General features: G+C 41.0%; 2 protein-coding genes and 1 long non-coding RNA gene across 10 annotated transcripts in view; 1 reads left to right on the forward strand and 2 right to left on the reverse strand.

Annotated features, from left to right (window-relative positions):
- The window catches only part of SH3D19 (SH3 domain containing 19), a 73,072-nt gene extending 55,320 nt beyond the window's left edge, over window positions 1–17,752 (forward strand). For all 7 annotated transcript variants that reach the window (XM_083755487.1, XM_083755489.1, XM_083755484.1 and 4 more), the window contains 8 exons: window positions 668–740; window positions 2,063–2,193; window positions 5,169–5,227; window positions 7,974–8,161; window positions 8,426–8,469; window positions 9,563–9,749; window positions 11,033–11,130; window positions 13,826–17,752. In XM_083755487.1, the coding sequence (XP_083611613.1) occupies window positions 668–740; window positions 2,063–2,193; window positions 5,169–5,227; window positions 7,974–8,161; window positions 8,426–8,469; window positions 9,563–9,749; window positions 11,033–11,130; window positions 13,826–13,942 (897 nt within the window). In that variant the 3' untranslated portion in view covers window positions 13,943–17,752. The remainder of the gene's footprint in view (window positions 1–667; window positions 741–2,062; window positions 2,194–5,168; window positions 5,228–7,973; window positions 8,162–8,425; window positions 8,470–9,562; window positions 9,750–11,032; window positions 11,131–13,825) is intronic.
- The window catches only part of LOC310852560, a 215,407-nt gene that overhangs the window by 172,475 nt on the left and 17,291 nt on the right, over window positions 1–25,641 (reverse strand). The gene's annotated exons all lie outside the window — the stretch shown is intronic.
- RPS3A (ribosomal protein S3A) lies at window positions 19,684–24,093 on the reverse strand. Its single transcript, XM_083756028.1, has 6 exons — window positions 23,941–24,093; window positions 22,774–22,877; window positions 22,188–22,375; window positions 21,164–21,372; window positions 20,143–20,252; window positions 19,684–19,845 (listed from the first exon to the last, which is right to left on the reverse strand). The coding sequence occupies exons 1-6, from the start codon at window positions 24,000–24,002 to the stop codon at window positions 19,724–19,726; spliced, it is 795 nt and encodes a 264-aa protein (XP_083612154.1). The 5' UTR covers window positions 24,003–24,093; the 3' UTR covers window positions 19,684–19,723.

The following is a 25,641-nucleotide window of genomic DNA, read 5'->3' on the forward strand; positions in this document are numbered from 1 at the left end:
CGAGAGCAGGGCCTATAGCTTCCTGTACATTTCTGCAGATCCTAGCATGCTTTGTATTTAAAAATTTCTTACTCCAGGGCAACACTATTTCACTGGAACAGCAGTTGAGAATCCTAATCCAAAACATAATTTTATTATCTTAGTATAGGATGTTAAGCATCTCGTGCTATTAGGTTACTCTTAGAAATATACCAAGAGGCCTTTATCTGCGGCTCTTAACAAATTAAAATGGATATTGTGTTTTGAAATGGTCAGCATATTTTGCTCATACTTCCCAAGGGGATTTACTGTTATTGTTGGTGCTGTGGCGTTAGCCTATCTGAGAATTAGTTAGAAAACTTTGCAAATAAGGAAAAGGCTTAGACAGGCACACATCTCATTTACAGTAACAAAGCAGCGGCTTGCAATTTTCAGAGATGCGATTTTCTTTTCGCTGATGCATGTACTGCGCTGGTTTAAGATCATTGATTTTCAATGAGATCAGGTGGTATTAAAATCCAGATTAAATGAGAAAAGAAGCAGGCCCCACATTTTATGTCTTAACAGCTAACAACATAAATCGGTGGAAGGTTATATTTAAGTCAGTGATGGATGATCCACACAGAAATTAGGGCTCCCAACAAATAAACACCAAGCATCACAATTTCCAAATCTACTGTGTTTTAAGGATTCGGACAATATGCGGAAGATTTCCGACCCACGTGTTCCTCATGCGATAGTGCTGCATGATTTTCTAGCGGGTAAGTGCAGTCCAGTGATAGCAGTGTAAATGGAAACATTTAAAATTTTGGGCTCTTCTTTCCTTTTGAATCATGTTTACAGATTTTAGTTTACTGGTTCTGCTGCATGCCAGAACATACTGACAGTGCTAGGCTGTTTCTTGCTGGGAAACGGCAACATGCTTGAAGCAGTTTCCATTCATAGTTTCCAGTTTATTGCTTATAAGCAAACACAACTAAAGTGATTGCTGCAAAGGACACAATGCAGTGGCTAAGTGAGAAAGTTTAAAGGGGATGAGGATGATGAAGAAAAAATTGAAAGGATACCTGTGTAAGGCAGAAAGTGTACACAGGTCTGCGATGCCCAGAGTAACTCACTGAGTTACCTTTGTAGAAATGGCTGGATAACCATAAACATGGTTACAAACCTGGTTGGCCTGTGGGCATCGCAGGTTTGATAGGCTTCTGGGGTTCCTTTCTGGGCAGTTTTCAGAGGAACATGGTGTCAGAGATACAGTGGTGCCTCAGGTTACATACGCTTCAGGTTACAGACTCCGCTAACCCAGAAATAGTGCTTCAGGTTAAGAACTTTGCTTCAGGATGAGAACAGAAATCGGACTCCAGCGGCATGGCAGCAGCGGGAGGCCCCATTAGCTAAAGTGGTGCTTCAGGTTAAGAACAGTTTCAGGTTAAGTACGGACCTCCGGAACGAATTAAGTACTTAACCTGAGATACCACTGTATATGGGTAGACTTGAGAACAGGGTAAAGGGGCCCAGTACAATTACTGCAGCTTGCCTATTGTGCACAACTACTGTTTTGACATACGACGTGGGTAGATATAATGTTCTGGCACTGCCAGAGACACACACAGAAATGGTTCATGGCTTAAATTAAACTGCATACTCTGTGGATTGCAAGAAGGTTAGCACAGAAGGACTTGCCCCAAAGTTTCCAAACTCCACCTGCACCCCCCACCCCCCCTTTTAAATGTAAATAATTGGCTTCATTTTGTTGATATTAATATGCCTAGTGACTCTTGGGGGGAAATTTAGAATCATAGGATGACAGCCAAGTAAATTAGACCCATTGATTTAGGCGGCAGGTTTTATGTTCATAGGGAAGATGTAACCTAGCTCCTCTCTCTGTGCTAATGTAAGGGGCTGTGCTGGCTCCAAATTCCAGTATGCTCCTTACTCCCAACCCTAAATAGTTTATGTTATAGTATTTTTCAAGCTCTGGCTTGGTTTTGCATACAGTGTTTGTTTTAAATGAGGCTTTTCTTAGTGATATTCAATATACTAGGCTACAACATGAACAGGTATAATTTTTTGTTGTCCACAGAACATACTGATGATTTGGACCTCTATTCTGGAGAGACCGTTTATCTTCTAGAGAAAATAGATGACGAGTGGTACAGAGGAAAATGCAAGAATTGCACAGGGATCTTTCCTGCCAGCTTTGTCAAAGTTATTGTAAGTAGGCCACTTCCAGTGAAATATGGTGCATTCCATCTATGTACACATCCCAGTTCTAATTTAATTTCTCCCCTGTGCATTTTATTGAGCATGCCATATAGATAAATCTTGCTTGAGTGCACAAAACCAGATATCAAGTTGCTTGTGAGGTGCAGCAAATCTATTTAATCTCGCAGCTCTGCCTGGCAGTTTATGGGCATCATTTTCATGATAATTTCAAGTTAAGTGAGAACACATCCTTTACTTAATTCAAGTGTGTTCATAAATCACCCAAGAGCATATTGTGCAGTTTCTCACAACAGCAGCCATGTTACTTTGGGGCTTCTTCTTGGTACATCAGATCAGATTGTCTTCCACTCCTACGCTTAAATAACATGACCACCCATTACGGGCTTCAGTGTGTCTGTACATCTCCTAAATAAGGAATGGGAATGTCAAAATCTTACAAAACCCGTTCTCTGCAGCTGATGCTGTGGTTCTATCAAGCAGGGTTCCAAAATATGCAGCACTGGGAGAAACAAGATGTAATTTAAGGGACTCTGCGTGCGTTTGTTATTTGTGCAACTATAAAGCAGGAGTGGCTAACCTGCGCCCATCCAGATGTTTCTGGACTCCAGCTTCCATCAGCTCCAGGAAGTGTGGTCAGTGGTCAGGGATAATGGGAGCTTGGAATATAAAAACATCTGGAGGGGTTCCAGGTTAGCCACTCTGGCTACAGGCAAAGGAATCCAGAATGACTGGTGGCCAGGGGAACAAAAGATTGCAGCTTGCAAGAGTCTTACAGCTGCTCTGTGATTTATCAGGCATTCAGGGACAGTAAACTATTAGCTTTTGCTCCACGATTCACCTTGTGCCTTACCACCACGGCCACACCTTGTGAATCCATTGAAGGATTTAAGAACTTTAGAAACAAGAGAGGAACAGAAGAGTGCTTTCTGCTTCCTGTAGGACAGCGGTTCTCAACCTGTGGATCCCCAGATGTTGTTGGACTACAATTCTCATCATTCCTGAGCTCTGGCCGTGCTAGCTAGGGGTGATGGGAGTTGTAGTTCAACAACATCTGGGGACCCACAGGTTGAGAAAGGCTGCTGTAGGGGAAGTATACTGAGCTGTGTGCCCTTGTCTACAACAATCTGTTTTGCAGGGTCTGTCTGTGTGTCTGTCTGTCTTATCTATCAATCATTTCCTCTTGTGATGGTCTGAAAACAACTATAAATTGCAAAACTATGAGGATCGGATCATCCAGTCCCCTGTAATGTAGGAATACACAGCTGTCCCATATGGGGATTGAACCTGCAACCTTGGCATTATCAGCACCACAACCTCTAACCAACAGAGAATAATAGATTTTAAATTGGAAGATTGAACATCAGTCTCAGGATGGGAGGGGGGGAGTTGCAGTATGTCTTTTGCAGAGATTCTGTATTTCCATCCTTAGAAACATTTGGTTTTAGTAAGTAGCAAGGGCCATAACCAAAATGCTCCAAGGAGCTACGTGAGTCAGAAAAAATCCTGGCTCAACCCATCTGACAACACTGGGATTCATTAGCCATATGCGCTTGTTAGAATTTGGAGTGTATTTCAGTAATTCTTCTGTTTACACATTCTCCAGAATATTTTCACGTTTAACATATTTAACTCAGTTTGAAATAGGAATTGGACACCTGTTCCATGCAATTACTTTTTTTTGGTAACTTGGGGTGCCTGCTATACATGTACAGCAGATAAATAAAATATTCATCTGGAGGAGGAGAGGTACCTATTTATCTACTTGTACTTTGACTTGTACTTGTACTTTTGAACTGCTAGGTTGGCAGGAGCAGGGACCGAGCAACGGGAGCTCACCCCATTGCGGGGATTCGAACCGCCAACCTTCTGATCGGCAAGCCCTAGGCTCTGTGGTTTAACCCACAGCGCCACCCGCGTCCCTTAAATAATGGTAGTGCCATAAATAATGGCATTGACCTCATGGAACTGCTAATAAACCCATCTCTCTACAATATGTAGGCTTCCAACACAGGTTTTGAGGTAAATGGGTGAACACACCTAAGATTTTGACATGGACTGTTATGATGCCAGTGAAAGTGCAAAATTCCTTTGTGTGTATGTCTAAATATGTATGTTAATTTCCATTTCCAACCATTTAGACTGAAACTGTTTAGGTGAAGATTCATTGGTAATTCCAAAATATTTCTATTAGGCAGGTGAATTCAAAACCAAAAATGAACACAGATTTTACATAGATTCTCTGATGTGTGGCAGAAGAGATTGCAATTCTGCCATCTAATAAGAAATATTGGTTCTGGAAGCAGTTATTGCTTTGCAGTAAAAGTTTACAACACTCACCCTAGGGTTTCTATGACTGTTTATAGCATATCTCCTTGAGTATAAAACCAAATGCATAGTGGGAGAGCCTCTGGATAATAGATTGTTTCATCCATCTTCTTAAAATTCTGCTTCTGTATGAATAAAGTAGTAGGCTTTGCGACATATGTTTATTTGTTTTGGCTTGCAGATGGTGAGATCCAGGAAATCAAAGTCCTGGAATGGATATGTCTGAATAATTATTCTGACTTTTGTGACATGAACAAGCAGATAATAGACTGTAATATCAATTAGGAGAAGGAGCCAAAGGCAACAGCATGTAATTACTGTACTCTCAGTCCTGATTTCTGCCAGTCGTGTGTGCAGCCAAGAGAGGACTGTTGATACTGAAGTATGGTAATGGGAACAAAAAAAAGTATAGAACATGGTGTGTCTTCCAGAATATTGAATCAGAGACTTATCCTGCAAGAAACCCCTTTGGTTTTGATGCGTGACCAAAACATTCTAATAACTGAGCATTGCCACATGAAGGCTGCAGGTGGAACTGCAGCTTTATCAAGCAAGTCTGTATTTTTAAGAATTCTGTTTTTAAAGCAGAGCAAACCTCTGAAGCTGGACACTTACATTTTCCTACGTCTTCTTCCTAGGTTGATATTCCAGGAGAAAGCAACAGGAAAAAGGGGCACTTTTCATCATCCAGTATCGTGTAAGTTTTCACAGCAATATGCAGTAAATGTCCAGAGAAACCACAAGCAGAGTTCTGATTTGTCAACAAAGCAGCTGCAGCTGTGCGCGCGCGCGCACACACACACACACACACACACACACCCCTCTATTCCTCTGGGTCATGGAATTATGTGGAATAATGTCTAACGTCGTACAGGGGACCACAGCTGGATATAGCAATAAGAATCAGACACCCACATGAATAAAAATGCCTTCCACTCACACTAGGGTTTCTATGAAACCTGCAACCTGATTCTAAAACTTCATGCACAAGCACACAAGTTCCTTAAAATGCCACGATATTACAAAATAATGTAGCAGGACTCCAGGCTCTCTCATATTGTGTCAGAAGGTATGATTAGTGAGACAAATGATAGTGGGAAATGTTCTACCTGACTTTGTGCTGCTTGATTCCTGCAAAGTACGTTTTTTTAAAAAATCAGTATTGTTAATTCAAAATCAATTACAACGTAAGGTAAGGAACAAGACGCTTTTTGTGTGCCGAATATAAACATTAGTTTGATTTGCAATGATTAAAGGAACTGGCAGATGGCATCATCCCTCAAACGTGTTTTTCCAAGGATTGATGTTAATTTGTTCTAGATGTAGAGCCTGTACTTGCGGATGATAGGCAATAAGCTGTCTGAAGGTAAAAAACAGTAACCTATTTTGATCAAGATTCTCATTAAAGACTGAGTTATGTGAGGAAGGTAACAATTGCAAATTTCTTATGTATCTGTGAGGTCCCTGCTAAATCAAAACATTTGCATATATCCAGTGACACAGTGGATCTGTCATTTGAAATATTGTTACATAGCATTTTAAAATTGCAATTAAGGTACTGGATTGATTATACTCAGTTGTAGAGTGTCTGCCTACTATAGGATTACTTTTTACAATTCTTTTTCATTTATAACTCTTGAGTTATAATTTATTGTTCTTTGGTAGTGTGCAGAAAATTTATTTATTGTGTACAATAATCATTCAGTAGGTTAATGGGAACATCTGTCTTTTTATTTATTATTATTATCACTATGGTAGGAAAAATATTTAAGAAGGCTGGCCATTTTACTTTATATTTCAGACAATAACAAGTGATTTGAATTATTTCCATTTGTTATCAATCTGGAGATAAACCACCAGCTGCCAATGTCATTAAAATAATATTTCAGTGTCATCTGCCCTCATCTCCAACATGGCTTTAAGAATACCTTACTTTGAATTTACTGTTCTGCTAGTCTCTCTCTCTCTCCCCCCCCCTTTGCAGATATCCTTTTTTGTTCAGCCAGTGATGAAAACAGAGACTGCAAACTGCACACAAACGAGATATCACTGAAACTTTTTAAATTTTCTGGCTTAGAAATAGATACCTCAAGGCTATAGCGGTCACTTAAAATATCAAACAATAATTATTTCCCTCCTCAAATTTTATGAGCCAGAGAAGAATTCATATCCTTCCCAGCCAAGCCACAAATCCTTCTTGCTCACTTATCTGGCTGCTGGCTTGAACGAAGGCAGGAGCGCTTCCTTGGAAACCGCCCCCCCCCCCGGCTCAGGTGCATTAATAGTAATTCATTTTTCCAGCCTGGTTATGACCTGTAGTGATGGGTTGTCCCTCTGCTCATAGTACTTACTTTACCAGCTGTGAATTGCAGAAGCAACGTTGATTTCCAGCATATCTGCACTTCCTGTTCTGAGCCTAATAACTGGACGTAATACGCATGGTTTTCTTTGTTTGGGACCACTTTGTAAATCTCACCTTTCCACCCATATTGAGTTCATGTAGGCTGGTTTGCAATCACATGCAGAAATGTTAAGTGTTAAGTTGAGCTCTGTATTGAGGTACAGTGGTACCTCAGGTTACATACGCTTCAGGTTGCAGACTCCGCTAACCCAGAAATAGTGCTTCAGGTTAAGAACTTTGCTTTAGGATAAGAACAGAAATCTTGCTCTGGCAGCGCAGCAACAGCAGGAGGCCCCATTAGCTAAAGTGGTGCTTCAGTTAAGAACTGTTTCAGGTTAAGAACGGACCTCCGGAACGAATTAAGTACTTAACCCGAGGTACCACTGTAGTTGCATCAATTCCTGCTGGTAATGTCTGTGCACTACACAGTTTACATAAATGGATTTCTATGCAGCCACCCACCTGCACCTGTGATCCCAGCGAGAATTTGCATTACAGTCATACCTCGGGTTGAAGTAGCACCGGGATAAGTATTTTCGGGTTGCACGCTGCGGCTACCCGGAAGTAACAGAGCGTGTTACTTCTGGGTTTCACCACTCGCGCATGCGCAGTCAAAATGACGTCACGCACATGCGCAGAAGCAGTGAATCATGACCCGCAGATGCAGGTTGCGTTTGCGGTCCCATTCGCATGCAGAGGTACCACTGCTCTAAACCAGCTGCTCAGGTCTGAATATTAGGGCCATCTTTACAACTGGCCTCACCGAAGAGTAGATACTGCATTGCTTGACAGCTGTACCTACATAGTACCTGTTTGTGTCAGATATAGGTAGAGATGCCCTGGAATGGGCTTAACATCAATGGAAAGAGGCAGGCTGTTTTTTCAAGTCAGCAGTCAGTCCATACATGTGACGAATGGGCTCATTTAGAATAAAGCTGTTGCTCCATTCTTAATGTGTTTGATGGTTTGGAGCAAGAGTTTGGGGGGGGGAGCTATTACTGCTGTTCCTTTGATCTTTGTTTTGTTATCTTTGTTATTTTAGAGGCCCTAGATGTATAGCTCGATTTGAGTACATCGGAGATCAGAAAGATGAATTAAGCTTTTCGGAAGGTGAAATTATTACTTTGAAGGAATATGTCAATGAAGAATGGGCTAGAGGAGAGCTGAGAGGCACATCTGGAATTTTCCCCTTGAACTTTGTAGAAATTATTGAAGATCTCCCTGGACCAGGTAATACAGAAAGCAATTGTGAGTAACATTACAGTCCAAACCCAAGGTTCACTGAGATGAGAGATGCTGGATTCGCAGAGCTTGGGCTCTCTTAGTTGAGCCAGGGCATAACTCCCCCATCCTGACTCAGCCAGTGGAACATACACTGATCCAAATCTTGGAAGTAGGTACTGCCTTAACTCTTAATCTCTGTATAGGGCTTTGAAAAGTTTGGGTGGTTTATAAGTGATAAATAATAATTCCCTTTATCATCCTCTTATATAGATGGTGGAACATCACTGAATAAGAATTCTGTGTCTGTGTCACAGGTAATCCATTTAACATTGTCTCACGCTAGCAGTAGGCATTATAGTTTCTGCTATTCACATATGTTTGGTAAATATGCCATTAGGTATACCTTTAATTAACATGGATGGAATCCAGTTTTCACACCCTGAACAGAAGCAGAGGGTAGGGTCGCTGAAAAGGTAAGGGAGATAAAATGCCCTAGTACAGATGTGGAATGGAGGTGGTGAAAACACTTTTGTTCCGCCAACAATTCTTTGAGTTGCTTTATTTGCTCTTGGTTTTCACTGGTAATTAGATTTTTGTTTCTGATACTGATAAAGATGCCCTAGGTGTGCTTGTAGAGATGAGTAAAAAGCAGTCTCTCTTTGGTGACAACAGAATTTATAGCTGCACAGAAGCACTGGACAATTAATATAAAATGAAAAGAACTGAGAGCTTGGCTTCTAAATCAAAAATACCATTAATAATAACTTTTATCAAATGAACAAAATGTTATTTTTAGGGGCTGGGGAACCCTTATTATCATATTTTGCAAAATAGAAAGCATTATTATTCCTAGGCACTTCTTCATAGATTCATCCGAAACATGCTCATTTATAAGTAAAGCACACCAAATTCAACAGCTCTTTCTTCTGGCATATATGTTTAGGATTAAAAACCTGCAGTGATACATTCTCAAATATGGCCATCATTTTCAGATGCAATCATTAAAGGAAAATGGATTCAAGAGAAGGAAGAGCAGACTTGCAGGAAGCCCATTCATTTCAGTTTCCTCTTGCTGTTGCATGCCCAGGGGTCTGGGTTGGAAAGCAGTTATATTTTTGTACTCATTGGGCTTCCGCTTTCTCCATGAAAGTCAATGAAATAAGATGTGTGTACTCAGAACGCCACATTACCTTCTGCCTTTTAGTGTAAGGAGCGCACAGGGAAATAAGCTACTTAAACTGAGCCGAAAGATATGCTATCTTTCCTTTGTGCTTCACAGGCCAGGATTGATAGAAAGCTTTTTTCACCAGTAATCTGCTTTAAGCCTATTAAATATTATGTACATAAGTAATGGGGGCTGTGTTGCTTTCCATACAGTAGCAGGAAAGTTCTCTTCCATTTTTGCAGCTGGAAGGACGTGCCGGACAGTGGTGTGATGCACTCCATGATTTTACAGCAGAAACGCAGGAAGACTTGTCTTTTAAAAGGGGAGATCGTATCTTGATATTGGAACACTTGGACTCAGAGTGGTACAGAGGGAGACTGAATGGAAAGGAAGGAATTTTCCCTGCAGTGTTTGTTCATGTTTGCTCAGGTAGTGCTGAATGGAATGGAAAATGGGAATTTCTTGATCTAGTTTTGTATAAACTTTTAAGGTTTTTAGAAATGTATGAAGTGGATTCAAACATGAAGGGCTTATAGTTCTTTTAGGCCTTTGATGCCTTAGCAGGTACGTGGAAAGGAGCTTTAGGACATGGGTAATTTGCATGGTCCACTACAATAGATGGACACATGGCAGGTTGCACAAATACATTTCCTTAAATGCCCATTCTACATGATGCAGTTTGCTGCCAATCAGCTTTCTTCATCAAGATGCTGCCCTTGAAAATTTTGCTACGGAAGCTCCAATGCTTCCAGGGCAGATGAAATCCCTTTGAATTAATTTATAAATAAATACTGCCACACTTCGTGCTGTTCTAGATCTCTATGCAGATGCCACACTTTAGCTAGCTCCTTCAAAATGGAAGGCAGTTTCCCAACACTCAAATGCGCTTCGTTGCAGTGAGTTTGCAGATAAGCTTATTATGGTGGCGATTAGAAGGGCAGACAGCCTCAGTTGGTCCTTGAAGCGTGACACATTCTGCCATGGATCTAACAATTAGTCCATCCCTGGGAGAGGCTTGGTTACATTTCTAAATAAAACATCACTATCACACACAGGGTTTAGTATCGCAAAAAAAGAAAGAAAAAACAATGAACTCTTAAGGGAAAACATTTGTTTAGACAGAGAAAGCGACTCGCTAAATTGACAGGGATGAAGAGTGTACCTTGGTGATGTACAATTGTCATAAATTCCATGGTATTTTTGGTACCCATATCCTAAAGCTGCAGCATCATGTGGGATACAAGCAGCACAGTCCCAACCGGTTGTGCTTATAAAAATCCCACTAACCTGCTGTTTGAGTGTCTTGGGACAGTGCCAGTTACTGGTGCAATAGCACTGACATAGGCCACAGGTTTGGCATTATCTCAATAATGTTTTGGGTACTATCATGCTCACGTCTCTTCAGCTAGGGGGCAACAGGGAAAGAGTGGTTCCTAACCTCACACAATGCCTCAACTTGACTTCAACTAACTCCGTGCTTTTAGAAACCCTGAACAGTTTCCAAAACTCCCACTCGTACTTGTGTTTCTGCTTGGAAAAAAGATGGGGAACAAACTTTTTTCTTAGGTATACAATATGCATCCTGCTCTCCTCTCCCTTTCCACTCAATCAAATTTTAGACGAAAGTAAGAAATATGGTAGCTAATGGGAAACAGTATAGTACAATTGCCATTTTTGCGATGAAAGAATAATACTATCATTCTGTTTTACAGGAGGAACACAGTCATCACAACCTCCAGGTACTAAGAAACAAAAAGCCAAGGCTTTATATGACTTCCATGCTGAGAATGTAGATGAACTCTCCTTCAAGGTATCTTTTTAAACCCATCCATTTTGTTTATTTGCCACACTGCAGTGCTAAAGGTGGCACTGTGTAACTCTTAAAAATATTGATCTGCATCTTTTTCAGTTGATAAGTTGAATAAGTATATTTAGAACAATTCTTCACTTGTTAGAGCTACTTTTGAAGTATTGTTCAAAAGTAGCCAAGGAGCTGACTTAAGACTGAGTCAGACTATTGGTCTAGCTAGCTTAGTATTGACAACCATAGCTGAAAGCTGCTCTCTTAAGGTTTCAGTCTTTCCCGTCCCCATCTTGACCTCAGGGATTGAACCTAGGGTCTTTTCAACCGCTAAGCCAGTGTTTCCCAACCTTTTTTGGGCAAAGGCACACTTGTTTCATGAAAAAAATCTCGAGGCACACCACCATTAGAAAATGTTTAAAAAATTAACTCTGTGCCTATATTGACTATATATAAAGTAACACTCTTTAATAGGAATCAAATAAACACAAAGATAGTATTTTATAATTACTTTATTATGAAATAGTAAGTAAACAGAAATATGAAAAATTATAAAATACTTTATTCAGTGCGCAACCTGGGCCTGTTTGGCTGAACACAAAGCTGATATTCTGGCTGGAATCGAAGAAAGACACACACGTAGCTCTTCGTCAACAGCTCTCAGTCTCTCTCTGTATTTAGTTTTTATAGCAATCATGCTTGAAAAGCTCAACTCACAGAGATATGTAGTGGAAAATGGGAGCAATGTCAAAATAGCTTTGTTTGCCAGAAGGGGGAACTCCTTGGCAGTTTCCAACCAAAAACTGTCCAAAGGTAGATCAGCAAATCTTAGCTTGAAACCACGATTTTGTCTCAGTTCAGTTAGTTCCTCCTGCTCCTGTAAAGTCATGTCCTTTCCACCAACTGATGCTGAGCTATAATGACTTTCTTACAGCAGCACACAAAAATTATTCTAGTTCTAATAATAATAATAATAATAATAATAATAATAATAATAATAATAATAATAATAATAAATTATTTATACCCCACCCATCTGGCTGTCAAATCAGCCATTAATTTGTATGTGGCAGAATTGCTAGTTAGCACAAACACACCATTAAAATTGACAAGGTGCTTCCTATTCTGGAGAGTGCTTGTGCAGACCAGATTATGATACAGGTGGAGGGGCTGCCTCCCTGTTGCAAACTTTTATTCAGCAGGCACTCGCTGGCTTTGCCAGATGCTGCACCTGGCCCCTAGAAAAGACTGCCAACGTTTTTGTTTGTTTTAACCAGCCCCTAGCTCCCATGCACTTCAGCGCAGCTTGATCTGAAAGAAGTAGCTAGCGATCATTTCTTTTTCTGTGCCAAAAAGCACCCAAACTCTCACTAGCTGCCCTTCTACAGATCCAGCTGTTATTATTTTTTTTTAAAGGAGGTTAAACCAGGCCAGGGAGGTTTCTCTATCTCCCCCCGCGCTTGTAATCTTTTACCACACTTATTTGAGAGTAAGGTCCACCGAACCTGAAGGAAAGTGACTCCGGCGCGAATACGCATAAGCGGTGGAGAATCTCGTGCGAAGGGGTCAGAGGCAAGAGACAGGGAGAGAGAAGCAGACACGCGTCCCCGCAACCGCGGGGGTGTGGGTGGCTGTGGGTGTGGCGGTGGCAGCACGGCCGCCCTTATTCCTCCAAAGCCCTCAGGGGAAGAGCTGCACCCCCCCGCCAAACACGAGCCACTTCTCCTCCGCCCCCCCAGCTCCCGCTGCCTTTCCTGCCCCCCTCGCTCACCAGTGCCAGTTGTTGACGTTGGTGGCATCCGCGCGCTGCTCCACAATCCAGCGCGGATCTCCCTCTCCCCACTTGGCCATTAGCGCCTCGCTGAAGGACTCGCTGCTTCTGCCTCTGCCCGGCTGGCGAGCGCCCCTCGCCCTCGCTCTCTCGCCGCGCCTGGAAGCTACTAGAAGCGCCGCCGGCAGCCGCGCCGCTTCCCAGCTTCCGGCAGCCGCCGGAGAGCTTCCTTCCGTTGCTCCCGCCGCATCCGCTGCCGCTCCTTACTCCCCCAGTACCATAGAGGGTGAGATCTATAAGCGTAACATACAACTCGCCCGCCTCCCTCCCACGGCACACCAGGCAACGTCTCGCGGCACACTAGTGTGCCGCGGAACACTGGTTGGGAAACACTGCGCTAAGCTACAGCCCCTAAAATATGAGGTCATATACTTGCTGTTTATTGCTTAAATGTTTGGGCCTCCCTAAACTGATCCAGTGGCCAGTGGGGTAAGGGTCATAAACTTAAGTGTGCATGGAGACAGGAAGCCTCAGATTTAGTCCCTAAACCCTAGAGCACCTCAGCTAATCAATGTACACAATGCTAAGCTAGATACTGTATACTGATGATCAAGGCAGTTCCTATAGTATGCTGAATACAACTGAAAATAAGAGTGGGGTGACAACGAAGATAAGAGTGAGGTGCTGTTGAAATTGGTGCCACAATCAGCTACCTCTCAGCTGACAAAGAACATATTGGCAAACAAAATACAGCCTGCGATTTGGCTAGTCAAGGAAAGTATTTTGTGCAGTGAGATTCATTTCAACCAACCTAAAGGAATGGCAAGCGAATATAGAACTTCAGCAGAATGCCACTAGAAGACCATCTATGGGAACTTGACAATACTGAAAAAATGACACCCTTCCAGATTTATATTTACTCTATTCCATCAGGTTGGTGATATCCTAACTGAACTGGAGTCTGTAGATGAAGAATGGATGACTGGAGAGCTACATGGCAAAACTGGAATATTCCCCAAAAACTTTGTCCAGATTATACATCCCTCCTGAAGATAAAACCTAGTTTTGGACCATCTGCCTACAGAAGCCTATACAAGCAAATATCTTACTAGCACAAAAGCACATTACTGCAGGCAGCAAAGGTTGCCCTCTATGATCATATGATCTACTCTTTGACTATCAAATGCATTTTTGCACTATTTTTATAAAGGTATACTAGAATATACAATATTTTGTAGACTATACAATATTTTGTTTCACGTTTACACTTATTTAGAGGTCTTGCTCACTCATTCTTCCAAGAAACGGAATTTGGTACAATACTTGACTGCTGGCAACTTGCATTTTAGCAAATGCAGCTAAATATTCAAGCTGCATTCTTCCTTTCCATACTATACTTAAATCAGTAAACACTAAATAGCCACTGTGTGAAAACATTAGCCCTGATGTACAGTCTGATCACTGTAAGGTACAGGGTTTGGTGGGTTGGGTTTTTTGTTTCAGAAACCATGTTAAACTACTTATTGCTTACTCTATCACTTGAAGGATTAAAATATCATGAAACACGATTCTAGAACAGTGTTTCTCAAACTTGGGTTTCCAGCTGTTGTTGGACCTCACCACTGGTCCTGCTAGCTAGGGATGATGGGAGCTGTAGTCCAACAACAGCTGGAAACCCAAGTTTGAGGAAACGCTGGTCTAGAAGGTTACTCAGTTATAGGAGATGAAGCTTCTTATACCAATCCATACCATTGTTCTATTTAGCCTAGTACTATCTACTCTGACTGCCAGTGGCTCTACATGGGTTCAAGCAGTAGTTTCTTGGTTGCTATCTGATCTTTAACTGGTCATATAAAGAACTGAATCCAAAACAGTATGTGTGCAGGGCACATGCTTCACCACTAAATTATGCAGACTAGTGGCTCATTATCTAGTAATTACAGTATAAAAGGTTCTCCTATTCAGAATGCTGCCTTCAATTCAACCTGGTGCTTTATACCCTTCATTCTTTCATATTGTATTCAATTTTTTAAACCTTTTGCTGACTTCCCTTGTCATCTTTTCACCATATTTTCTTGAACTAAGAGTACTTTTGTGTTCGAAATAATGTTGCATGTGAAAATATGCCTCGCTATAGGTGACATCCAACTAAGACATACTCATAGTGGATCTGCAGAAATCAATGACTTATTTCATTGAGTCTACGCTATGGCTTAGTTGGATACCACCCTATATGACCGCTTCTTTATAACAAGTTAGATATACCATAGTTTTGTCAAAAGTCTGTATTGCTGCCCAAGGATTTTGTCTTCCTGTGTGTCTCTAAAAAGTGTGTAACTTACATCTAAGCTGCATGCTGGTTTGTTCTTGCCTGCCTTTTTCAGAGATGAATCTAGTTAAGATGATAAAGGAAAAATAGCAATTCATTGGCTGTATTATACTTATCCTACATCTGTAATGCAGGTCTGTGCTGAATAATTTTCATTACACACCCACACACACCCAGGTTAGTGTAGGAAACAGCACTTTATGCATATACATTAAAAATCTGATTAAGCCACAGGCAACTAGACTGAATCTAAACTGATCAAGAAACCGTGAAACTGCAAAAGCAATTACATAAAGATTTATGTAAATTCAGCTTTCCTAAGTCTTTCCCTGAGCCGTTCACTGACACTCCAAAATTGTATTTTCAAAAGAAGGAATCTTCCAATTGCATCCAGAGCAGGCACCTAGGCATTTGAATTTTAACAATGTTTTTCAGAGACTGACTAGAACTTTTGACTACTAACATCTTGCTCATAACAAGTTGAGTTCTACATAAATTAATGTCTTCACTTTCTTCCAGCCAATTGGGTAGTTGTATGACATAGGTACAAATAATTTATTTCTGCATGGGCAGTAGATACCCAGTCTTCTTCAGATCCTTGCTATATTCAGCTTCAAATTTTAAAAACAAAACTTTGTTAAAATACAAGGATACTGAAATTACAAATACCCTCCTCTGAACAATATGAAACAGAATTAACAGTGCCTGGAACTGCAGGAGGCTTGCTTCTCATCCAAGTATACAGAAAGCTTCAAGCAGCTACAGGTTGCTTTTAATTGCAATTATTTTGCAATCTGGTCAATTGAGGACTGAGGTGACTAATGCTGATGAAGAACCTACTCAAATTGACTTTGTAGGTGGCTTTCTCCAAATTTTATCTCCTAATCCATTTCAAAGTTCCCCTTTAAAAACAAGTCAAATGTCAACTGGATATTTTTACACAGGACTGTCCCTAGACCCAGGATAGTAAACCTTGTTGATATTAGATGAACAGGTCTGGAGAAACCCCATACTGTATTCAGATTACCGTAAATTTCTTCCCCCTTCCCTTGAATAAGGCATTAAGCTGAAGAACTCTTCATTGTTAGAGAAGTGACCTTAGGCTTCGCACTGTATTAGGAAAGGTAAGGGAGGCAAGATTGTTTAATTGTACCTAATATGTCATGACTGACCACTTTCCATCTCATGGAAAGTTTTATGTATGCTACCTAAAAGGTTTGCTTAAAGAAAATTCTGGTTGTCTAATCTTTATAAGAACAAACTTCCTCTGTGCCTTTTCATAGATGAGTCATACATACTCACCCAACTTGCTTTCAGTGCAAAATGTATATGGACTACTATATGAATTCTGACACCTAAAACAGTATATGGGGCTTTGCTAGTATGAAGACAATAAAGTGGTACCTCAGTTTAAGGCCTGTTTACAAACGATTCGGTTTACGAACTCCACAAAACCAGAAGCAGTATCCCGGTTTGCGAACTTTACCTCGGTCCAAGAACGGAATCCGAACGGTGGAAGGGCACCGGTGGCAGGAGGCCTCATTAGGGAAAGCGCACCTCAGTTTAAAACCGGTTTTGGTTTAAGAATGGACTTCCGGAACGGATTAAGTTCGTAAACCGAGGTACCACTGTACCAGGCTTTTCATTCAGCTATTATGGGTTCTATAATAACAATAATTTTATTATTTATACCCCACCCATCTGGATTCTAGTTGCAGAGCTGGATACGTTCTATGCAAAAGCCACCTTTTTCACCATATAACCCTGGCTGTCTTATAAGAGCCATTAGCAGATTCTCATTCTATCAAAGCTATATCCTGTGCAGTTACTAGCGTAAATTACTGAAGGTCACTTGAAGTGCCCACTGAAAATCAATTCCAGATTCAGGGTAATGTTTACTTATTTGTTGAAAATGCCTGCTTTTCTAATGATTTCAAAGAAATATTGCCAACAAATAGAGATTTAAGTATTAAGGCAGTTGGGAATTGCTGACTTTTTTGGCCTCTTTAATGAAAATGCATTAATTGCTTTTTCCTAAATGGGTATTATATCTATTAGCATCTCATTAATTTAAATAGGCAACTGGCTGAACGTTCTTTTAGCCTCATTGTTCTGCATACCAAGATTGCCAAATGCAACAATCTCATCCCAACAGTGCCATCTAAGAGGGTCATAATACAGCTTTAATGATCAAAACTTGAAAAATACTCATTAAAAATTAAATGCATGACTACTTGACATCACTTTCCAGAATGGGACTATGAAGTATTTTAGATAATGATCTAAACTCCACAGCATACCATTCCGTGGGAAAGCAGGATAGGGCAAATTAGTCTAAAATATATATGCAATCATAAATGTAAACCAGGGACTGTTAAAGTATACGAGTTTATTTTAAACCTGCAGGGATTTTTAAACTTACAAAATCTGCATACAAAAGCCACTTTACCTCTGGACATTCAGTGTAGTCCCCCTCCGCTTTATGGTACCCCCTGTTTGTTTAACCAATAAACTTTTCTGTTTGACTGAAACGGTGTAAAGTGAAACAACCGACTGGACACGGTGAGCAGCATGCGAAGTTTGGTTTCATAGATTTGTAGAGCTGAAAGGGACCATGAGGATCATCTAGTCCAACCCCCTGCAATGCAGGAATATGCAGCTGTCCTATACGGGGATCGAACCCTCAACCTTGGCATTACCAGCACCAAGCTCTAACCAACTGAGCTATCCAGGCACAAGTAATCGTAAGTTCAGCTAACGTGGTCCAGAAGCTGCTAGGATGAAGGCATTATTTACAGAGTTCAAAGTTTCCTGCTTGCTCCATAAAAACCAACAAGATTTACTGTGTTTTCCAAACCCAGAAACAAGCTAGGCATGGCCATTTTGAGAATTCTATGGAAACCATGAGCAGGCCCAGACAGAGGGGGCGCCATATGGGCCACGCCTCAGATTCCAAAGGGGGCCTCAGTCAGCATATTCACAATTATTTATATACTTATTTATAAGACTTCAGTTATCCCCAGGGTAAAAAAAGGGGGGCTCATTTTTTACCTGGCCCGACCTCTGCCTGGCTCTGCAAGGCCCTGACCATGAGACACAATCTTATACTTAGCAAGATTACCAAGCAAGCAAATATGGATTATCTTTTACTTCCATTTTATGTTGTCCAAATACCTACTCTGTCGTCACAATAACGTGCCTACTAAACAATACCAACATTTCCCAACCAGTTTCTTCTTCTGTAAATTTCAAGATACTTGTTATGCGTAATCTCTTGCATATATTCAAAAATAAAATTTGAATTAAAAAATTGTTTCTGAGTAAATATGCGTAAGATGCAGCCTTAGATAAAGGTAGTGGCAATTAAAGCTATTTCAGTGAGCTCAGTCTCAAGTGTCATAGTATTAAGAGTGGGTTTATTTATACCAGTGCTGTCCAAACTTTTTTCAAAGAGGGCCACATGTGATGAAGTGAAGGGGTGTGGGGGCCGACCAAAGTTGACGACCTTTTAGGGTTGGGGTTGTTGAACTTCTTTTAGGTTTTAAACCAACCAGCGGACCAGATTAGGCGCCCAAAACGGACTTTGGACATGCTTGATTTATACTATTATTAAATCAACGAAGTTTCCAATGTAAAAATTTCTAATGTTAATAGTCATGCTTCTGAAAAAACAAGTATTTAACTGTGCTTCAGTAAAACTGGTTTTAATAAACCTAGGAGTACAATCCTAAATCTTTCGGCACATAGCCGACATGCCCTTTTGTTGCAAAAAACAATACGCTTACATACAAAAGACAGAATGTCTGTCTCTCTGTGTAGATACCAAGCAAAATCACTTGAAGAGTAATTGACTTTGATTAAGTTACTATCTGAGCTCAACCTTTATATATTATGTTCGAAGCCACCCAGATTGCCTGGGGCAACCCAGTCAGATGAGTGGGGTATTAACAATACGAATAATAACTTCTGAAAGTTTATTTTGCTGAAAGTGGCTTGATTCACAGACTATTTGCCCAAGGTGTATGGTAAGAATTTCAAATACATCAAATAGTAAGTAGAAATTGCACACTGGTTCTTAACATACACTGCAACCCTTTATATCAGCATTTGATTGACAGTTCACTATTCAACTTGTTAATGTCCATATTTTCTTACCAATTAGTTTGGTTGATCCAGACTAAACTAATTTCAATGGGAACTACAACTCATCTTACTGCCTTTAGAATCTTCAATGTCTCAAGTATTAATTGACAACATGCTTTCTAGATAGAGAAGCAAACACTGAATAGCTGTACAAGCATTTCTCTTCAAGTGGCTTTAATTATCTTATTCAACCATAGTCACTTTGTTCAACTACTCCTACCTACAAATCACTCTAATATCTGCACTCCATCTTCTATACCTTGAAGTATAATGGCCAATTGTGTTTATAAAAAAGAAAAAGACACAAAGCCCATAACCATGCCATTTATATTAAATCTTTTTTATTTTTGTATCTGATTTTAGACAGACTCTTGCACAGGGGGTTCATACCCATCAGCTCGCTCTACCTTGGCACCAGTTTCATCACCTGATGGCTTTCCAGCACCACCACCTTCACCATGCAGCTCCATCAGCTTGCCCACTGCAAATAATAATGCAACAGTTTGAATTAACAGAGACAATTTTATGCTAAGATTCTACATTTAAAGTTAACAAAGTGCTTCTAAAGAATGAAGCCATGTTTAAAATTAAATTGATTGGCTGCTCAATACACTTTTTGAAAACAATCAAGACTTAACCTTTTATGATTTATGGGAATGTCAGAATTTGAAAATAGTAATCACTGTTTCATCTGGGACCGAAACAAATTGTCATCATTCATTCCCAACCAATGAATATAGCAAAAAATATTATTTAGATAAGATACCAAAATGCTTACATTCAAACTTGGGCTTCTTAAGCATCTTGACTTTACGAACATAGACATCATGAAGGGGGTAGATGGACTGACACGCTTTTTCTATGTCTTTCCCAATGCTGTCTGGGATGCTAGAATGGAAGGAAATAAAGTTTGACTTCTTATGTTCAAATTAAGAATCACAGTATTGAACCCCCCCAAAAGTAGTACCACTGTTTTTGGTAGTACCATTGCATATCCCCCCAAAAGTAGTACCATTACATATCCCAGAAAGCAGCCGTTATTGCTGGAGCCTGAATGGAGATGAGAGTTCTCCACTGACTGTTCACCACAATGATAAAAAAAGGATTGCAACTGAACCTGTGACTCCACATTTGAGCCAAAAACTTAAAATGTTAGACCAAATGTCCACAGTAGCCAACCAAATGATTATGGGAAACCTATAAGCAGGACATGAGCAAAGTAGCACTCTCCCACTCTGAAGAAACCATACTGCCTCTAATTATGGAGGCAGTGCATAACCATCCTGATTGGCACGTTGGCAGAATTATGCCCCATGAATTTGTCAGAAAGATCTCAAGGAGCAAAGTCACACTGTAACATACCTCGACAACAGGGTAAATCTAGTAAGGAATTTTATGGTGCCTGTCTCACAGAAACCCCATCACAAACACATGATGAGATTGCTACACGTGACTAGGAAACAATTCAAGAGAATTCAATATATTTGCCTAAAATTTGGAAAATTTTGGATAAAATTGGATAAATTATTTGGCTAAAACAAGTATTAAGATACAACGAATGAGTACTAAGAATATTGTTTTTGTAATACAGAGGGGCTGACAGAACAACTCTCCCACCATAAACTGAAGCTGACAGGACTGTGCTGTATGGAAATAGGTGTTAACGGTTGGCCTAGAACAGCTAAAATCTGTTTATACATATAAATATATACAGAATATTTATATACACTGCTATGAAAATTAAAGCTAGATGGAATAAAAACTGCCTTCCTAAACATGGGACACAAATTTTAACCTACAGTTTATTGACAACTTCTTTCAGGTCATTTGTCTGCACTTCTCGTGTCATGATTTCCACCATCTTCTTGCGGATTTGGCGGACTTGCTGGTGTTGGGCATAGGAAGTCTTGCGAATCTGGTTAGTTCGCTTCTTGGTGAAGCCAACACAGAAAAGGCGCAGAAGATATCCATCTGTAGTTTTTACATCCACATGGGCCTCAATCATTGTCTGGAAAAAATTAACAGTTGTTCAATATACCAAAATAATGTACTTGAGTAAAAGTGTCTACTATACATCTTGGACCAAGCAAAAAGACCAGGTATTCAATGCTCAGTGCAACAAAGGAAGGATTATATCAACACAGTCATCCAAGCAGCCACATCTACAAATCAACACCCCCATATCCAGTTACCGCGTTAGAAACAGAATGCCTGGTTTTCATTTTTGATCCAGACAGCTCAAAGGTCGCATTTTTCAAGACAACTTTGATTCTTGAAATTCATTCTGATTGTGCAGATAAAATATAACTGATAGAATTCTACAGGATGTATTGCTAGTGTGTGAAAAGTCAAGTTCCATAGATCCCCGGGCATGCACCTCTAGATGGTGGAAACATCAGGCACCAGCCTGGCGCCTGGGCACCTTCACTTGGTTGCAAGAGGCCAATAGCCAGGTGCAAGATGTGGCTGGCAAATTTCGAATGTTGCCCAGTTAGCTAGCAATCTTTCATGATTATAAAATTTCAAATATGAATTTGGCACTGTGGGCATGCTGTGAAATCTTCATTCACTATCCAGTCGGACTTTTTTAAACAAATCTGCTTTTATAGTTCCAACAAAAAACCTGTTTTCTCCCCTTGAAAATGACTGTGAGTGTGGGGAGAATATTCAATGTGAGAGGGTAGAACTGGATCCAACAATGGGGCAAGTTGATCCTGTGCCGCTAAGAGAGGATTATCCAGTACCTAAGATTTCCACCACCCTGCAACAGCAATGAAGTGCAGCATTTACAGATTAGCACAATTACATGCAAATATTACTAACCTGCCATTTTTTGACCATTGAACACATTTTGTCACGTGTGAGATCCATTCCATGAAAGTTTGTCAGACAGTTTTTCCCTTGCACATCTTCTGTAATCAGTTTGAATTTACGGAAGGCAACTTCGTCATTCTGCAGGTCAGCAAGACTTACTTCAAATACTCGGCCCTTAAGTCCATCTGAGGCAATTTCTAAAAACACAAAATGTTAATGTGTTTCATGCAGACTCATAATAAGCTGCTAATGTAATAGCTAGAAACAAAAGTGTTTTGCCAATTTATTTCCTCCAGGGAATATGCACAGGAGTGCAAACTTTCCAAACAAACTGCCCTATAGCCACTTTCAAGAAATTTTGAATTCTTTTGCTTTGCGTTTCACAAAACTCCCAAGGCAGATAACAATTCAACATCTCTGCAGTTAAAATTAGAAGGTTTGAGGCCTTGCTTTTAGAGTTGAAACATGACACATACAACAATTAGTTTATAAATAAGTAGCAGCACCTATCAGCTCAGCATATTTTTACCTAGCAAGCCTTAGAATATTTTTTTTAAAAAAAATTATGTAGCAGTTTTCTATCTAAGTAACTTACTTGTTCCCTGAGTCCTGGTGACCAATGTCTTCCCAATGTTTCGAATATTGAACATTGCTGGGGCCTTGACATCATACCAGTCCTTCTTTGAAAAGGGATCAACCCTGATTTCCAGGAAAAGAGAAAATTTTTGTCAGACCTGCAACTTCCTATAATTCCAGAAACATTTGGAATACAGGAAGATAGATGTCTTATACAGAATAAAGATTTCTGGGTCCATCTAGCATTATCTATACCCGGCAACACATCTCCAGGGTTTCAGTGAAGTCTTCTCCAGCCCTGCCTGGAAATTCTCACAACCCAGCCTGGGCCTTCTGCATGTGACTCCCTTGATATCCCAACAAAACACCAAAGTTAATATTTTATGCAGTTTTCACCCATCTACACTGCATGCACTGGGCCTGCAAGCAAGTCCCGATGCTAAAAACTTTGCTTTTCATCCTTCTAAGTTATATCAAGAAAGGCTTAACCGGTGCTGAATTTACAGCACGGTCCTAACCATGTCTACCCAAAAGTAAGCTCAATTCAAGGAAAAGTCATATGAGGCTAGGAGCGTTAGTCAACTGGCACTTTACATCCCTGAACTACGCTACCTGAGAGCTTTGGAGCCACCAGGCAAGATCATCGCCAGTACATGATGGTTCTTTGAAACTCCCCATTTTATTCCAAAGCTCTGCTTATAGCAGGGTGCACGCTGAACTAGGCCCGACAATTACTAGGCCTAGAAGGGAAAGACCCTTAGATTTTCCACCTTTCTTCAGCAGCCTGAATAGCCTCCCTGCCCCTCTCTCTGAGAAGGGCAGCTGTACGAAAAGGCCACTGTAGGAGTCGACAAATTTCAAGCCCCATAAGCCCTGCAATGGAGGGAAAGGCTGGACGGCGCCCCCAACTCAGGCCCCCAAAATCGGGGCTCCAGGCACGAGATCTGCAGCCCTGCCCCTCCCCGCCCCTGGGGAACTCGCACGTGCCCGTTCTAGAACGATTCCCGCGCGCTCCCCTGCCCGCCCGCTTCCCTCAGAGAGCCGCCATGTCAGCAGCGCTTTCCCTACACCCACCAACCACTCTCCTCAATCCGACCAACATCGGAGGCATCCGACGTTTGCGGGCCGCGGCTCCCCCTCGGCCGCGCTCCGGCTACCCCGAAGCTTCTGCCCCGGCCTGACTTACACTTTCTTCTTGGCGCCTTTCTTGCCTCCTTTGGTGAGGCGCTTGTTCTTGCCAACCGCCATAGTGCCGCGCCGGGAGAAAAAGAGGCCGGAAACTCGACGCCACGCGAGATTATACGAGAACCGGGCTCGCGCGAGATCTAATGCCGCTTTCCGCGCGTATCGCGAGAAACGGAGGGTCTCGGAGGAGGCAGCATGCGGCGGGAAGTCACAGCGGCCTCTGGCGGTAGGTTGTCTGCTTTGCACTCTCAACCGAGTTAAGGAAGTACGTCCAGGACGCCTTCCCTTGTTGAATCAGCAATGTCTTTTCCACGTGGTACAGGCTGAAAATCCTCAAGAATTTATCCCTGGTACATGCACGCTACACCCGTGAAAAATTTCGTATCTCCCGCGAAGTTGCTTCCTCGCAGAACTCCTTTCCAGCAAAAACCAGGAGATTCTTACAAAACAGGCATAATGCTACTTTCGATTATTCTCTCAAGGTATTTTATTGTTGCTTTTAACAACAAAGCAAAATGCCAAAAACTTGACTATAACAAAGGAAAAGGGGCATGTACGTTAATATTCACATGTGTTCAAAGCTGAATACTTTGTTTTTGAGTTGCACAGAGTGAAGGTTAAAGTAAGAGCGGCTGGATATTATATTAGCATGATGAAGTAGGGAAGGCTGAACATTGTCAGCCAAACCTTGATAGTGATAGTTATTACAGTACAATGGTACATCGGGTTAAGTACTTAATTCGTTCCGGAGGTCCGTTCTTAATATGAAACTGTTCTTAACCTGAGGTACCACTTTAGCTAATGGGGCCTCCCGCTGCCGGAGCACGATTTCTGTTCTCATCCTGAAGCAAAGTTCTTAACCTGAAGCACTATTTCTGGTTTAGCGGAGTCTGTAACCTGAAGCGTATGTAACCCGAGGTACCACTGTAGTCGTTAGATCGGAGCTCCTCAGAAGCCCTCTTGGAAGAATTATATTGAGAACAGTTCAGTTGTCATTGCCCACATACTTTGAGATGTGAAGGCCTGGAAAAACCCAGAAACATTTAGAAGAAAAATTTTCCTCACTTTTATTTGTTTTTCTGGCAAAGAAATTGGCTGTTTGGGGTAAAATAAAAACCACTCTTGTGCAATGTTTTCCCTTTCAAAAAGATATTTCCTTAGGTAGCACTTCAAACACTGCTGCAAATTCCTACATCCAAGATTCAAAAGGTAATAACCCCTATTCTCTCACTCGCTGGATCATCACCTTGCCGTGGTGAGTGGGCCTGCACGTTCCTCTGATCTTTGTGAGCAAAGCCATCGGGAGTCTCATACTCCCAGTAGGGTCACACAAGGTAGTAAAATCTGTAGGAGGAGGAGAGGGATTACAACAGCAGGCCCATCTCAATCCAAGCATTAATTCCATTGAGTTTACAGTTGTGAAGCTGTGTCCCTTTTATTTTGTTTTTATTTACCCGTATCCCACTGAAAAGCACATAATTTTTTTTCATACCGCATTATGAATAGTGTTATATAACTCAAAAACATTTTTCAGATTTGTATGCATCATAGAATCAAAGAACTGTAGAGCTGGAAGGGACCCCAAGACTCATCTAGTCTAACCTCCTGCAATGCAGGAATCTCAACTAGATCATACATGACAGATGACCATCCAACCTCTGCTTGAAAACCTCCAATGAAGGGGAGTCTACAATCCCCCAAG

The sequence above is a fragment of the Podarcis gaigeae genome, assembly GCF_964106915.1.
Source record: "Podarcis gaigeae genome assembly, chromosome: 9".
Lineage (NCBI taxonomy): Eukaryota > Metazoa > Chordata > Lepidosauria > Squamata > Lacertidae > Podarcis > Podarcis gaigeae.